The sequence below is a fragment of the Palaemon carinicauda genome, chromosome 15, assembly GCF_036898095.1.
Source record: "Palaemon carinicauda isolate YSFRI2023 chromosome 15, ASM3689809v2, whole genome shotgun sequence".
NCBI classification, from domain to species: domain Eukaryota; kingdom Metazoa; phylum Arthropoda; class Malacostraca; order Decapoda; family Palaemonidae; genus Palaemon; species Palaemon carinicauda.
The window spans coordinates 56,957,381-56,975,089 of NC_090739.1; the positions used below are offsets into that span (position 1 = coordinate 56,957,381).

Genomic DNA, 17,709 nt, shown 5'->3' on the forward strand with positions numbered 1-17,709 from the left:
TTTTTACGTGTTTGTCTCCTAACACAATATTATAACAAAGACTAAAATTTTTTTTTATTTATGAACCACCACTGGCTTAGACATGTTGTTAGAATTATCTAACTCAAATCAATATTAGGCAAGTCTTTATTTTTCAACTAACCGCACTATTTTCTAGGAACAATCTTGTCTAGTTTTTTTCAAATTTAATTCTTCAATTTTAATGGCAGAGAGAACACTCGTTCTCTAGGTCCGGCCGGCTCTTAAATTCTGTAGAGACTGAACTCCAAGTCGGACTAAAACATATCATCAACTCCGTTTTCTTTTACCTTGTCTGAAACTCTCGAACAACCGTTGAAAAATAAAGACGGGAAACCAAAACTGTTTCCTTATAAGGAATACATTTAACATTAAATTAATTAATTCAATTAGAATACAAAAAGGGGAAAGTTAAGAATTTACATTTAATATTAACAAAAGGCAATCATTGTTTACTTTTCGTCCATAAACGAACACCAAAAATGAGAACAAAAAGTAAGGAACTAACTAGTCAATTCGACTATTCTCCCACGAATGCAATTACCATTCTCCAATCAACTATTTCTACATCTTCCCCAATCAACAAAAAGAAAAGTGGTTACACAAAGAACCATTTTGACAGATTAACTCGACAACAAAAGACAACTTTCATAAACAAAAGAAAACCATTGTTTACAATCTACCATCCCAAGCTAGGGTTCTTATTAGGTTTCTGGAGGCAAGAGCAGAACTACGGGCAAGCCTAGTAGATGTTTCATTGGGCAAAGCTGTTCCAGTGTCAGGTATTTCATCTGTCTCCAACTCACTAACATTTTCCTCTTGTTCTTCAATTTGAACATGTAAATTAGGATCATTAAGTTCAGAATATAATTCTAAAGGTATTAAAAAACTAACATTAATTTTACTTTCACTTTTATCAGGCTTAATAATACGAACAGTACGTACAACCCCTTCGTTGTCACTGAATGTTTCAACAATTCTAACTAATGGCCAATAAGTTCTAGATTTGGAAGGTAATTTAAAGAGAGCAATTTCCCGTTTTTCCCACTTTCTTGGAGGATGAAAAGATGATCTATCCTTTTTTTCAAACTTAATAGATATTCAGAAAGCCAGCTTTCTTTAAAGCCTTCATAAAGTCCATCCCTAGTTTTCAAAGTATAAGCAAGGAGAGAAGAATACTCATCCTCCTCACCATACTCCCACTCAGGAACTTGTTCAGAATCACCAAACATTAATGAAGGAATAAATCTTCCAACCAAGAAATGATTAGGAGAAATTATATCTAACTAATTTTCACAAGATCTATAAGTTAAAGGCCTATTATTCAAAATTTTCTGAATGTCAAAGAGGAAAGTGACATTCAGAAAATGAAGGAGTACATCTACCAAGAGTTTTAAAAAGGCAATGCTTCACTGTTTTAATTAATCTTTCCCAAACAGCACCATACCACGCTGCGTACACAGGGATAGGCTTATGAGAAATTGAAGCGCCCCTAAACTTCTCCTCAAACTCAGAAGTAGTAAGTAACTGTTCAATTATATTACCAGCCGGAAAAAAGGATTTGGCATTATCAAAATAAACAGCAACAGGAACACCAAACCTATTAGAAAATCTAATGAAAGCTAATATAAATTCCGAGGTTGACATAGACTGGACAACTTCCAAATGTATTGCTCTTGTATTGAAACAAGTGAAAATAAGAATGTACACCTTAAATTTTTCACCATTTTTCTCCCTCAACCATAAGTGGCCTGTATAATCCACACCAGTATGAGCAAAAGGCACACTCAAATTATTATTATTATTATTATTACTTACTAAGCCACAACCCTAGTTGGAAAAGCAGTATGCTACAAGCCCAGGGGCTCCAACAGGGAAAATAGCTCAGTGCGGAAAGGAAAAAAGGAAAATAAAATATTCTAAGAAGAGTAACAACAATAAATATCTCCTATATAAACTATAACTTTAACAAAACAAGAGGAAGAGAAACAAGACAGGAGAGTGTGCTCGAGTGTACCCTCAAGCAAGAGAACTCTAACCCAAGACAGTGAAAGGCCATGGTACAGAGGCTATGGCACTACCCAAGACTAGAGAACAGTGGTTTGATTTTGGAGTGTCCTTCTCCTAGAAGAGCTGCTTACCATAGCTAAAGAGTCTCTTCTACCCTTACCAAGAGGAAAGTGGCACTGAACAATTACAGTGCAGTAACCCCTTGGGTGATGAAGAATTGTTTGGTAATCTGTGTTGTCAGGTGTATGAGGATAGAGGAGAATATGTAAAGAATATGCCAGACTATTCAGTGTGTATGTATGCAAAGGGAAAATGAACCGTAACCAGAGAGAAGGATCCAATGTAGTACTATCTGGCCAGTCAAAAGACCCCATAACACTCTAGCGGTAGTATCTCAACGGGTGGCTGGTGCCCTGGCCAACCTACTACCTATAGAACCCTGGAAGAAGGAAGTGAAGAAGGAGAAGGATAATTCACTGTGCTATCATTATAGCACTTGCATAAAATACAATCCTTAATGACAGACAAAACTGCTTGCCTTGCCTTCACAAACCATGCATGTGCAAAAAACTAAGAGTGGATTGCAAACTCATATGCATAGACTTACAATGGGCATAATAAATCAACAACCGAGTCAAATGATGCTTCTTATCCACAATGATAGGATTGACAATATCAAATTTAAAGTAATATTTTTGTCAATCCGACCTTTAGTTCACATTATACCATTATCATCAAGAAACAAGTTGAACTGTCTAACTAAAGGTGGAACTTCCACTGAAGAATCTCTACTCTTTAGATAAGATAATTTAAGAGGAAAAGCTTCCTCTTGCATCAACCTTAGAAGGTAATTAGAAGCTGCCTCAACAGGGTCAGCTTGAATTTTCCTAAACTTATATACAACAGTAAATACCTTAGAAACTACACTTATAAGTCTAGAAAAACTAGAAAAATTACTAATATTTACAAGAGGTTCCTTTTTAGGAAACATTACAGGAGAAATTAAGTCACCCTTCACATTATCAGGAATACAACCCAAAAGACCCTCAGGCCACTCGTCAGGAGAATTCAACCAAGAAGGCCCTTTGATCCAAAGACTGAAATTTTCAAGAAAATGCTTACAAGTACAAGGTTTAGTTAGTAAATCTGCTTGATTGCTAGATGAAGGAATATAAGCTAATGAAACTCTACAAAATCTTTCAGAAATCTTATCTAACAGATTAGAAATTTCCTTCAACCTATTATTCACAAATGTGTTTCTCTTAGGAGCCCTATTAGTAAGAATCCAACTAAGAACTACTTGGCTATCTATAAAAAGAGTTATGCTTTCAATTTCAGCACAATTTAATTGATTACTTTTAAAAATAGTATCAAAACACTTCAAAGCTAATTGAGCAGTCAAAAGTTCTAAAGTTGGGAGAGTTTTCTCCTTAATAAGGCTAACTTTAGTCTTAGCAAATATCAGGGAACTATGGTCACCTTGCACAGCATACATAGCTCAACCATAAGCTTCCTTAGAAGCATCTGCAAACAAAAACAGCTTGATAGGAGCATCAGTTTTATAAGTTTGTCTGGAAAAAAAAGCCTGACTAACCTCGCTGTAAGAACTACAAAATTTACTCCATAACTTAGAAATTTCAGCACTAGCTGTTTCATCCTAGTTTGAAACTTACTGGCACAACTTACAAATAGTAAGCTTGCCCTGCAGCATTATAGGTACAAATAAGCCAATAGGGTAAAAAAAAAGAAGACAAAGCTGACAAAATCTGACGCTTTGAGGAAGCACCCTTGTTCAATTGCTTAACCTTTAATTGTAAGGTATCCTAGTTAGAGTCATAAATATATCCTAAAATCTTCATTTCAGAAGAAGCTACCTTTTCATCTTCATCAATAGTAGATAACAAAGCAGGAATATTAGAATCCCACTCCCATAAAGGCAACCCCCCTGAATTCATAATTTCCATAATAGAATTGATAATAAAGGACATCTGGGCTCCTTGATTAGAAGAGAGCACTGATTAGAAGAGAGCACTAAGTTATCCATATAAAATTTGTCTTTAATCAGAGAAGCTACTTCATTCCCTCTATAGCTTGACAAATGATGTTGAATAATATAATTCAATCTAAAGGGACAACTTACTAATCCAAAAATTATGGTATTATACCTATAAGCAATAAACTTCCCATTTATCTTTCTAAAGAAACAAAATCTATTCCGATCAGCCTCTAAAGATAACCTAACTTGGAGAAAAGCCTTCACTATATCAGCTACAACTACATAATCATTATTCCTGAAATACAAAAGCAAAGACAACAAGTTGTTCATCAAATCAATACCAGGGAAAGCGGCTTCATTTAATAAAGGAGCTTTTCCCACCTTTAAACTACAATTAAATACAGGATAGATTTTAGTGGTGGCATTTTCATCATTTCTGATGACAGGACGATGAGGAATGAATACTTGACCTGCGGCTCCATTTTTAACAGGCTCAATAATGCCAAGCTCCTCTTGTCTATCAAAAACTTCCTCATATTTAGAGGATATATTCTGATCTTCTAACTTACAGTAAATCCGTTCAGCAACTGCCAATGAAATCTTTAAATTGTTAGGGACTTTTTCAATTAAATCCTTTTTTCCATGGTAACTGAACGTGATAATGTCCTTCATGAAAAGAAATTGATTTAGCAAATTCAGCAACTTGTTGGTCTTCATAAGGAAGGGAATTTTCATCTCTAATCCCAATCGATTCTAAGTTGTAGAAATTGTCGAGTCCATACTCAACACACGAATCAGGAAAGATATCATTCAATGGATCGAACTTATAGCCTACTGGATTAACTGCAAAATTTACTAATAACTTCTGTTTTCCAAGATGCTTAGGAGGAACAAATTCCAGAAGTCTATTCTTATCAGGCTTAGAAGTCTGTTTAATCTCCAAATTAAGGGAAGAATTATCAAAAACTCTAGATTCTCTGTTACATCCAGGTACATATTTAATTTTCTTATTAGGAATAAACCTAACAGATTCAGCTTTACCATTACCTCTTGGTCTATTTTCGAAGATTTTATTGCTATCAAGTATAGGACAAGACTCTACCTTTTTTACTGGTTTACTAGGTTCATAAGAATCAATTCTCTCATAAAAAAAGCTTCCTTTGTGAAGGATGAACAAAATTGACTATTTTACCAAATGAAATAACCCCATTGGCCAACTTAATTACTCTAACCTTAATATTAAACAACTCTACAGAGTCTAAATCTAACTGACTAAATTCCTGAAGGATATCATTCCCTAGGATACCTAATATATTTACAATTTCAGAATTCCTTCTTGGGTAATTATTACATACAGAATAACCAGTAGATTCAAAATTTTAACTACAGAAGGCAACATGGAATTTGGAGGGAAAGATTAAAATTTTCCAATACAAAAAAAGACTAGAGTTTTTCCCACAAGGCATTGTTAAATCAGCTACCAAATGAAATCCATCACTAACTCTAGCTGGCAACCCAAAAGAAGAAACTAACCTAGATAAAGGAGCACCACAATAATCTCCTAATTTACTATCAACAATCTGTTTATTAATAACACTAAACTGGGCTCCAGTGTCTAATAGAAAAAACATTTAAAAGATTTCCTACCCCTACCAACTTTGAGGGTAATAAAGGGAACAAACATTTCAGACCCTGATTGACAACTTAATACTTTTTTACCAAGATCCTCAATAGCATGAGGACACATTGCTCCATGATGTTCAGATTTATTGCAAGAAAAACATTTATAAGGTAACAATGATTTATTTCCTGGACATTCCGAGGCCCTATGCCTATCACTCAAGCATTTAATGCATAAAGTTCAGCTCTATTCTTCCTAGCTTGCAAAGTATCAAACCTAGTACATTTAGAAGAGTTATGACCTGTTTCTTTACAAAATTTACATCTACCAGAAGATAAAGGTTTACTGGTAAATTGAACTTATTAGAGTCATTACCAGCAGTAGATTTATTACTATACTTTGATTGTTGGAAATTACGGTCTTTACCTTCATATTTAACTTTAGGTTTTGCACCAGAATTTTAATTATGACCTAAACTAAGGCGTGCAATAATACTCTGATAATTATCTAACAACTGGTTAAAATTAGGATAAGAAGATCCTGTAGTTCTAGAGAGTTCTATCAAAAATTTTCTAGGAAGTTTCCTATTTACAATTTTGCTAATTAGCAATAGAGCAGCTGAATCGACTTCAATCAGATCTATACCAAGTCCCTTCAAGTCAATGAATTTATTATTCAAAGATCTAACCAAAGATTCTACTTCACTAAGAGTTTTTACTTCAGATGTGTTCAAAACTTCACCTATTACTTGATCAATTATGTTGTCTTCATCCAGAAAATTAAGATCTAATTGCTTAAAAGCCAAATCAAAACCCTCATCATTTACTGTAATGTTTTCTACCACACTTAACGCTTCACCTAACAAATAACCCTTTAAATAAATAAACTTTTGAGCATTAATTAAGTTAGGCATACCAGCCAAAGCATTATTAAAAGCCTTCTTAAAGTTAAAATAGGCAAATGGATTAGCTGCATTGTTTTCAAACTCTGAATTTGAATAGGAGGGAGAGGTAACTTTGCAATTTTACTAGAACTATTTTGAGGAGTATTCTTACCTCCAAACAAATTATCAAATTTTACTCTAAATTCTGACAGAGTTTTTGTATTTCATAATGATAATCTCTTGCTGCTTGCATAATACTATCTAGTTCATCTTCAGCAGCAATTTCACAAATTCTTGCATCAAAATTCTCAACTATTACTAAATTAGCATCAATTTTATGAATAAATTCTTTTAACAAATGACCATTAATTTGATCGTCCTTTAAAGAGTCAATCTTCCTAACATCAATAGTTGTTAAACCCTTAACATAAGCCCTCTTTTTAATTAACTATTTTATTCAAGCTTCTTTCATCTTGAATAATGCTTTTAACCAATACTAAATTACCCAAAGAAAAATCTAAACTTAAATTGATCAAGTCAATGCAAAGCAAGTTATCATCAGTTACTTCCTAATGAAAAAATACAGCATATTATGCTAACAGCAAAACTAGGCTAATCAACAGGTTATATAAATGAAAAGGCTACTAACTTAACCTAAGCTTAAATTAATACAAGTATAAAATAAGACCGATACTGCTCCTTTCCTTATAAGGAATAACAACAGTATACAAAAAATCCTGACATTACAAAAACCAGATGAGCCTAGAGAGGACAAAAAAGTACATACTTGACATGACACTAGAACAGCTAGACTAACTTGACTTTAGGCTTTTGCTCATACTAAAAGTCAGCCATTCTCCGAGCCAACTTCACATTGCCATCATAATTGAGGTGTACTCCATCCCAGGCATAAAGGCGTGGGTCGGAAAATCCATTAACCCCTTTCATGATAAACAAGCTATCCTTGCCCTTCCATTTATTCAACCACTTATTGAATTTATTTGATTTTGCCTTAAAATCCTGCCGCAACGCGTCAAAACTTTGTCGTTAAAAAAACACCTATCCTCTGTTTAAGCAAAAATTAGTTCACCATAAAGACACAACTTTTTTAGTAATTTAGCAAAGGCCTCACAACAGTGCTCTACTTGCCATACCTCCGCAGTACTTTGGATAGCATCTAAATCATTGCTGCCCAAGCACACAAAAATACGACTTGGCCTAGACCTCCAAGGGTTAGCGAAATACTGCTCAACTTCAACCTTGATGTTTTCAAAGGTTGTGCCCCCTTTACAAATGTAACTAAACCCATCACATTCTCCTAGGCGTAAATCTGACAACCTTCTCACCCAGCTATGCCCAACAACAAGAGTCATAGCCAAAGAAAACAAAACAAACAAGACGAAAAGCAAACTTAAGTCTTACGGAAAAAAAGAATAATTTAAATTTGAATATAATTAGAATTATCTAACTCATATCAATATTAGGCAAGTCTTTATGTTTCAACTTACCTGCACTATTTCCAGGAACAATCTCGTCTTGGTTTTTTCGAATTTAATTCTTCAATTTTAATGGCAGAGAGAACACTCGTTCTCTAGGTCCGGCCGGCTCTTAAATTCTGTAGAGACTGAACTCCAAGTTGGACTAAAACATATCATCAACTCCGTTTTCTTTTACCTTGTCCGAAACTCTCGAACAACCGTTGAAAAATAAAGACGGGAAAACAAAACTGTTTCCTTATAAGGAATACATTTAACATTAAATTAATTAATTTGATTAGAATACAAAAAGGGGAAAGTTAAGAATTTACATTTAATATTAGCAGAAAGCAATCATTATTTACTTTTCGTCCAGAAACGAACACCAAAAATGAGAACAAAAAGTAAGGACCTAACTAGTCAATTCGACTATTCTCCCACGAAGGCAATTACCATTCTCCAATCAACTATTTCTACAATGTATGCATTTCCACTGTTTTGCCTGATTCAAAGGGTGGTGAACAGGATGTTGTCTACCCCACACCTCAAGATGATGTTAGTAGCCACCAAGTGGCTCCAAGCTGAATGGTATCCACACCTAAAGCTTCTGACAGAGGTTCCTTGTCACTTCATATGTGGAGGCTGTCCAGCATATCCTCCAAGCACAAGGTTTTTTTGTGAGGCACAGCGAAAATGTCTCATTATCTTCAAAAGTCTTCCACGTCAGTCCATCAGGCAAAATGGGCCATCTTCTTGAATTGGTGTTGTAGAAGGGGTACTTCTTTCTGAACCTCTTCAACTAATTACAGACTTCCTTGTGTTTCTGCATAGAGAGATGCTGGTCCCAGTCTCGGTGGTGAAAGGCTATTGCTCATCTTAGGAGTTGGCAATGCTCATAAAGAGCTTTGGGCAGTCATGCCCTTCAAGAGTACTCAGACACCCAGCGTGGAATGTGACCAGTTCTAAAGTCCCTGAAAAGGTTCTCCTATGAACCTTTGGTGCAAGTGTCCAACAATGACATAACTCTCAAGACAGTTTTCTTATTGGCCCTATCTACCAAGAGTGTGGGAGAGCTGCATGACTTATTGTATCTACTTAGGCATTCCAAGGAGTGGAGAAAAGTGTCTCTCTCCTTTGTCGTAGAGTTTATGGCGAAAACTTTGAATCCAGCCATAAAGGATATGAGATAAGAATCTATCTCCATCTCCTCACTTGGGAAGCAATCGACAATCTGTACTACAGTATTTACTTCTTTGCCCTGTAGAGGCACTAAGATTACAGAAGTACTTTGTCAACTCTGGCAGCATCAAAAGGAAGATTTCCAAAATCATCATCTCCTTCTGGCTTTAAGAGCCAATTTTAAAGGCCGCTCATGAATGGCAGAGGCAAGGGACAGTGACATTGCCCCATCAAGCAGGACAATGCCCTAGAGACTGACCATATATACATGTGATCAGTGCCCAGGCCCCTCTCTCCATCCAAGCTAGGACCAAGGAGGGCCAGGCAATGGCTGCTGATGACTCAACAGGGAGACCTTTAGGCTCCCCCAAACCCTCCATCCTTACCTCACAAGGATAGTGAGGTTGCAGCAACCAAAAGAGCTAACGAGTTTCAGCGTGACTCAAACCCCCAGTCTGGTGATCTCTAGTCAGGGACGTTAACCACAAAGGCCACAATACCCTTCAGGAAGAACTTGGCAGTAGGCCAACTCCTAAAGTCCAGAGTCTTGAAATGCTTGACAACCTTCACAACCCAATATTTTCTATAGGACCCGTGGTAGTAGTACAGCAGGACAAGAAGCACCTTGTCTTAGATAGTGGTTCTGACATCAGTCAAGAAGGAAAGTAAGAATGTTTAGCCTTTATTCCTTTTTTTCTTTCTTGGAATGCAACGGATGGACTGTTTAATTGCAGAATTGGACCATGATGCAGGTAAGCTACCATGCAAAGTTACTATTCTGTTTCAGATTAAGATAGAGGTGTTTTAGCCTTATTCTCTTAAGTAGGGGGGAGGCTGGATTACAAGGTAAATACATCACTTTATTTTAGACTTACATAGAAGAAAATATATTCCTTGGGGGTACATTAGGGATTCCTCTATGACTGTCTGTCTGACAGAAATCTAGCCTTATCACTTGAATATCAGGTTATAGGAGATGGATATGAATAAACATTCCTGCCCCTCCTAGAGACAGAGTGAATGATATCCCAAGATTTTAAACCAGTCACTTTGATTACAGTCACTTCTCACATAAGGATAAGTCCTATCAAAGGACTAGAGTTTTTATCTGTGTAGGAACAAATCACAAAGGTTTAAAGTAATTTTTATTTTTCCTAACAATCAGACCTGTGTCCTTTTGTTATACTTCCCAACTATTCCACCCTGCAATCCATAGGTGTAGGTTAAAGCAGCTACCTGCTAGCAACTACAAACACCTTATAATAAAATTTTAACTGCCAGGATCCATCTTTACTAAAATAATACTATTAAAGGTTTCAAGTTTTCATATTTAGGAAAAAACAAATTACTTTGAAAAGTTTTTTTTTTCCTCAAAATTGATCACATTTACATTGAAGCATTACAATGTTTGTATGCATAGTTACATTATAAACCCACAAATTTTTACAAATATGCAAATCCCATTCTTTCTTTCAATCATCATTCATAATATCTCACTTGACGTTCTCACAGTACGTTCAACCAGCCTAATCGCACTGGCACTAGGCATATATTGTGGAGTTGTACACATAATTTTGATTCCTTCCTCATTCTTACAATACTGTATACTTTCAAATGATCTTAAAACAAACTCAGGAATGTTGTCACTTAACATTTTCATGATTTACACACATACAGTATAGGTGATAAATTCTGACTCGCTACGTTCACAATAGCTTCACTTCTTTACTCCACACAGGCACTGCATATGCAAACCTACTCATAGGTTCTAACATTATTATTATTATTATTATTATTATTGATATTAATATTATTATTACTAGCCAAGCTACAACCCTAGTTGGAAAAGGAAGATGCTATAAGCCCAAGGGCTCCAACAGGGAAAAATAGCCCAGTGAGGAAAGGAAATAAGGAAATAGATAAATGATGAGAACAAATTAACAATAAATCATTCTACAAACAGTAACAACGTGAAAACAAATACTGTATGTCAAATATAAACTATGAACAGATTTATGTCAGCCTCTTCAACACAAAATCATTTGCAGCAACTTTGAACTTTTGAAGTTCTACTGATTAAACTACCCGATTAGGAAGATCATTCCACAACTTGGTCACAGCTGGAATAGAACTTCTAGAATACTGTGTAGTATTGAGCCTCATGATGGAGAAGGCCTGGCTATTAGAATTAACTGCCTGCCTAGTACTACGAACAGGATGGAATTGTCCAGGAAGATCTGAATGTAAAGGATGGTCAGAATTATGAAAAATCTTGTGCAACATGTATAAGGAATTAATTGAATGACGGTGCCAAAGATTAATATCTAGATCAGGAATAAGAAATTTGATAGACCCTAAGTTTCTGTGCAACAAATTAAGATGATAATCAGCAGCTGAATACCAGACAGAAGAACAATACTCAAAACAAGGTAGAATGAAAGAATTAAAACACTTCTTCCGAATAGAATGATCACCAAAAATCTTGAAAGAGACTCTCAGTAAGCTAATTGTTTGTTCAAGTGAAGAAGATTCTCGACAGGAAATTAATTTTGAGAACCACATTAGGTCTGTACCTTATGTGGTTCTCAAAATTAATTTCCTGTCGAGAATCTCACGTAAAATTCTAAGTCATACAAAGTTAAAGAAACATTATCAATACTGAAATCCGGATGTTGAGGAGCCACTGTTCTTTACCTACTTACAAGCATACTTTGAGTTTTGTTAGGATTCCCATAATTTGCACCATGCACTAATTTTAGCTAGATCTCTATTAAGGGATTCAGCAATCCCAGATCTACATTCAGGAGAGGGAATTGATGCAAAGAGAGTAGCATTACTGTATCTGCATATGCAACAGGCTCGTTTTCTAGGCCAAACACGTCATGTTTATATAGTATGAAAAGTAATGGGCCAAGAACATTACCCTGTGGAACACTGGATATCACATTCCTATACTCGCTATGGTGCCCAAAACAATAACTCTTTGAGATCTATTGCTTAAAAATTCAATAATAATGTTAAGAAATGACCCACCCACTCCCAACTGTTTGAGTTTGAAAACAAGGACCTCATGATTAACACGGTCAAAGGTAGCGCTAAAATCTAGGCCAATCATACGAACTTCCTGACCACAATCAAGGGATTTCTGTACAGCATTGGAGATTGTAAGAAGGGTATCACATGCTCCAAGGCCTTTACGAAATTCAAATTGTAAACTAGGGAATAGATGATTGCCTTCAGTAAACCTATTAAGATGTTTTGCCAGAAGACGTTCAAAAGCTTTAGATAATATGGGAGTTATGGAAATTGGGCGGTAATCAGTGGGACTTGAGCTACCACAAACACATTTTCATAGAGGAGTAACATTACCGATTCTCCAACAAGTGCTAAAAGCTCCTCTTCTTGCTAACTTGTGCAAAATAAGAGATAACTTTGGAGCTAAGAATAAGAAATCTGCAGTCTTTATAGAAAAAAAAAAAAAAAAGAAAAATACCATTTGGGTCTACACCTCCATAAGCATCAAGGTCCATGAACAGAGCTTTAATTTCACGAAATCGAAAAGCTAAATTAGTTTAATCTCAGGAAAATAGGAATGAGGAAGATCAAGTTTTTCATTACTGTACTCTGTTTACTGTCAAAAACATTAGCCGAAAGGGTTGCCTTTTCCTTTGGACAGTGAGTAACTGAGCCATCTGGTTTAGTAAAGGAGGATCTGTTACATCTACATCAAAGAGTGCAGATTTAAGGGTAGACCACCATTTATGTTCCTGAGTTGTACCAGAAAGATTTCTTCTATGATTAAATTGTATTCCTTTTCAGTTGAAGCAGAAGCTCTAAGCTGAGTATACATATTCCAGGTCAAATCTAATATGTTACCTTCCAAAGATGATAGGCCTCCTGCTTCTCCAAATAAGCTCGTCTACAATCATCATTGAACCATGGATTGTCCTTCACTCGGTACCTTAGCACACGAGAAGGGATGTGTCTATCAATTATTATTATTATTATTAGCTAAGCTGTAACCCTAGTTGGAAAAGCAAGATGCTGTAAACCCAGGGGCTCCAACAAGGAAAATAGCCCAGTGAGGAAAAGAAACAAGGAAAAATAAAATATTTTAAGATGAGTAACACCATTAAAATAAATATCTACTATATAAACTATAAAATCTTTTATCAAAACAAGAGGAAGCGAAATAAGATAGAGTAGTGTGCCCGAGTGTACCCTCAAGCAAGAGAACTCTAACCCAAAACAGTGGAAGACTATGGTACAGGGGCTGTGGCACTTCCCAAGACTAGAGAACAATGGTTTGGTTTTGGAGTGTCCTTCTCCTAGAAGAGCTGCTTACCATAGCTAAAGAGTCTTCTTCCTTTACCAAGAGGAAAATAGCCACTGAACAATTACAATGCAGTAGTTTACCCCTTGAGTGAAGACGAATTGTTTGGTAATCTCAGTATTGTCAGGTGTATGAGGACAGAGGAGAATCTGTGAAGACCAGGCCAGGCTATTCAGTGTATGAGTAGGCAATGGTAAAGTGAACCGTAACCAGAGAGATGGATCCAATGTAGTACAGTAGTACAGTACTGTCTGGCCAGTCAAAAGACCCCATAGTTCTCTTAGTGGTAGTATCTTGATACGTCCCTTTGCTGTTGCAGGAAATAAAACTCAATCAGTCACTACGTTTTCAAATAGTTAATTTATGCTCCATATCAAAATAAGTGGACTTGCATAAATACTATTTATCTTTCTGACAAGTTTCACAAGTAGTCACAATATCTGTACAGATCTTTATAAAAAAATTTGTAAACATTCTCTCCTTTTTATGTTCTCTAAACTCAAACTTGCCCATATATCTTTATATGTCAAGCTTAATTTTACACATTCCAATTGCACCATTCACAGAAAATACTAGTTCAAACACTTCTTCATCCATTAATTCATTTTCAAAGTATATTAAGCTACAACAAGCTATGAACCGTCCAACAAATCTTAAATTTTCTTAACATACTTTTTTATTCTGAAATAGGAACACCATTCTCAATGCAATCTTTCAGCTTGCATATCAGTGGATACTACGGTTACATTTCTTCCCCATCTCCCAATGCTCACACTTCACCATCACTCTTCCTTATACAGTACATGCCATACCTATGAAATTAATTATACAAACACACTCATTTTGGATCATTGCAGTCATGATACTGTCAATAAATTATTTCCTACATCCACAGATAATATCATTTATTCTCTAAAAATCAATCCCAAACAAATAACAATTTGGTATTTGCTCATCACTTAAAACAGCAAAGTTATGCACAACCCTCCATATCACATATTTACTGTCAACTTTGGTTAAAAAAAAAAAAAAAGGCTGTACTTGAAAAAGAACTGTACTGCAAAGGCTAATTAACCTCGGTGGTGATAGGGAATATTATTTTTATACTCTAATATTCTTATAGTTTTTATGTTTTATATGCAAGCTGTGTGAGAGCCCACGTAATAACAAGGTCATGCAAAACAACCTCGTAATAATAATATATGTTATACAGGTAATGTTCTTGGAATGGGCCTGAGTTCTGGTCTTACTCAACTTTGGGATGTTGGACAGCAGAAACTGATTCGCACTATGGGGAGTCATGAAGGCCGTGTTACTACTCTGTCTTGGAATGCATACATTTTAAGCTCGGGTTCAAGATCTGGTCAGATCTTCCATCATGATGTACGAGTAGCAGATCACCTTGTTGGAACTTTGGCAGGTCACTCACAGGTATGACAAATTATGATTTTCTCCTTCTAATCTAGATTTCAGAATTTTGGCCTGTGATGTTTAGATATGTTTCAACTGTTGTATTGCCCTCTTATAGTCTTCAGGATTTTGTATCCCTTGCTTTGGTCTGTTTAGTTAAATTAGTATTGTTTTTTATAACAGGAAGTATGTGGTTTAAAGTGGTCTCAGGATGGACGATTGTTGGCATCTGGTGGTAATGACAATCAAGTGAATATTTGGGAAAATATGAACACAACTGCTCTCCATACATTTTCCCAACATCAAGCAGCCATCAGGGTAAATATTGTAGCTTGTATTTTAGTAGTTTAAGAGATGCTCCGTGAACCAGCCATAAGTATCTGATGAAAGTAGAGTACTGTATAACTTGATTTGCATTTTTGAATTTTTGATGCAAGTACCGATGATCTCTCACATAAGGCTCTTTGAATAATTTTATGGTTACCTTTCATTGTTATGTGTTTTTGAAATAATACTCTATTAGAGCAAAGGCTGTGTTCTCTTGGATTGAAAGTAGAATAATTGTATTTAGTGATATATTTTTCAATTCATATCATGAAAATCAGATCCTTTGTCACCATTTTATATACATAGTGAAACCCACTTATCCGCTGTTATTACGTTTTGAATACCCCTGTAGTTGCGGAAATCCACAGATAATAGGTAATATAAACTATGAGGAGGTTTTTTTTTTCCAATTGTAGATATTCACTTCAGAAATATAATTATATTTCAAATGAAAAATACACTAGAGCAGTGAATGTACTGTAATAATAATTTGGGTTGTGGTAGCTTATTGGAAACATCCCTGCTTGCCAATCTGTTGGATGGGGTTTCAAGACCTACTCAAGCTTGATAGTTTCTTGTAGTGTCTGCAACCTCATCATCCTTGTGAGCAAGGAACTGGGGCTTTTGTAGAGGCTATAGGTCTACATACTGAGTCATTACCAGCCATTGCATGGCCATCTGTGCTATTAGCTTAATGGAGAGGGGGCTAGGCCACTGATCATGTGTGTATATGGCCAGTTTCTAGGTCATTGTCCTGTCCCTTGCTTCTGCCATTCATGAGCGACCTTTAAACCTTTGCAGTACATTAGAATCTTATACTGGGAATGCAGTACTGTACTATTATTCTCTCTCTCTCTCTCTCTCTCTCTCTCTCTCTCTCTCTCTCTCTCTCTCTCTCTCTCTCTCTTTTTTTTTAACTATTGATGCTCATGTTATATAACGACCATACTGTTATGATATTACTAATAAAATTTATTAGATTCTTAAATTGTTTATAAAACATAATACAACCCAGTATATGATTTTGTAATTATTTCTATGACCCTGTCCTGATATTGAAGTTTCTTCTTCATCAGAAACTTGGTTTAATTGACATTTACCCTTAAAATTCTATTTTTCATAGAATTTTCTCAATTTTCCTACCCACCTTAACAAACACATGCCTGTATTAGTACTACCAGGTAAGCTACAACCCTAGTTGAAGAAAGAAGGATGCTACAAACCATAGGGCTCCCAACAGGGAAAATTGTCCAGTGAGAAAAGTAAAGAAAGAAATAAACTATGTAAGAGAAGTAATGGATAAGAAATATAAGATATTTTAAGATTGATAACAACGACAGAATAGATTTTGTATATAAACTATGGAGAGAGACTTGTGGCAATCTGTTCAACACAAACAAATTTGCAAGATTGAACTTCTGAAGTTCCAGCAATTCAATTGCCAGCTTAAGGTTGTGATAGCCTATTAAAAGCATCCCTGCCTGGCAGCCTGTTGGATGGGGCTACGAGACCTACTCAATCTTGATAGTTTCTAGTTGGGTCTGTAACCTCACCATTATTGTGAGCAAGGGATGGCAAGGTTAGGGAGGCTATATGTCTGCCTGCTAAGTCATCAGCAGCCATTGCTAGTCCCCTCTTGGTTGTAGCTTGATGGTGATGGGCTTGGGTGCTGATCATATGTATATATGGTCAATCTCTAGGACATTGTCCTAGTCCTTGCACCTGCCATCCATGAGTGACCTTTAAACCTTGAGGAAAATCATTCCACACTGGTTATAGCTGGAATAACTTATAGTACACTGTAGTGTTCACCCATATGATGGAGAAGGCAAGTCTGTTATCATTAACTGCATACTTAGTACTACATACAGGATGGTACAGTCTGAAAAAATCTGAATGCAAAGGATGGTTAGAATTATGGAAAATCTTGCATGATGGGCTTAAAGAACTACAGAAATGGAATGGAACATTCTAGCTGTAAGTGGTAAGATGGGCAGAACATTAGCGCCAGTGTCTTCGTCCCTGCATCCCAGAGGGAAAAAGTGAGGCCTACGCACTCCTCTAAAGATTCTCTAGATTAAGTAATTGTCCCTCAGCACAAGAGAAGAAGGGAGAGCATGATAACCCCAAAACAATAACTTTATGCAACAGTGCAAGTTTGCCAACAAATTTAGAAAAGTGGTCTTTAAAACACTAAAATAAGTACTGTATAGAGCAACCAGAATTAATGTATATAGCAAACAGAAAACTTGGTGGAGCCGCAGGGCAAACGTTTTCTCCTGTGAAAGTTGACGTGGACGGGAGAAGTGATAAGATGGGTTTTAGATGCCGATAAGTCTCATTGCTATACCAAATGCTTTATAATACTAAAAGGAAACAAAACAGGAAGTTTCCTAATTTTCAGGGGTATCATTGACATTCCAAGCTTCCAGAGATAAGGGCAGTATGAACATCAGG

The 17,709-nt window shown here is 35.9% G+C and overlaps 1 protein-coding gene across 1 annotated transcript in view; it reads left to right on the forward strand.

The window, feature by feature from the left end:
- Window positions 1-17,709, forward strand: part of fzy (cell division cycle 20 protein fzy) — a 240,187-nt gene that overhangs the window by 142,049 nt on the left and 80,429 nt on the right. Inside the window, exons 5-6 of the mRNA XM_068388413.1 lie at window positions 14,729-14,946; window positions 15,109-15,243. Of these exons, the coding sequence (XP_068244514.1) occupies window positions 14,729-14,946; window positions 15,109-15,243 (353 nt within the window). The remainder of the gene's footprint in view (window positions 1-14,728; window positions 14,947-15,108; window positions 15,244-17,709) is intronic.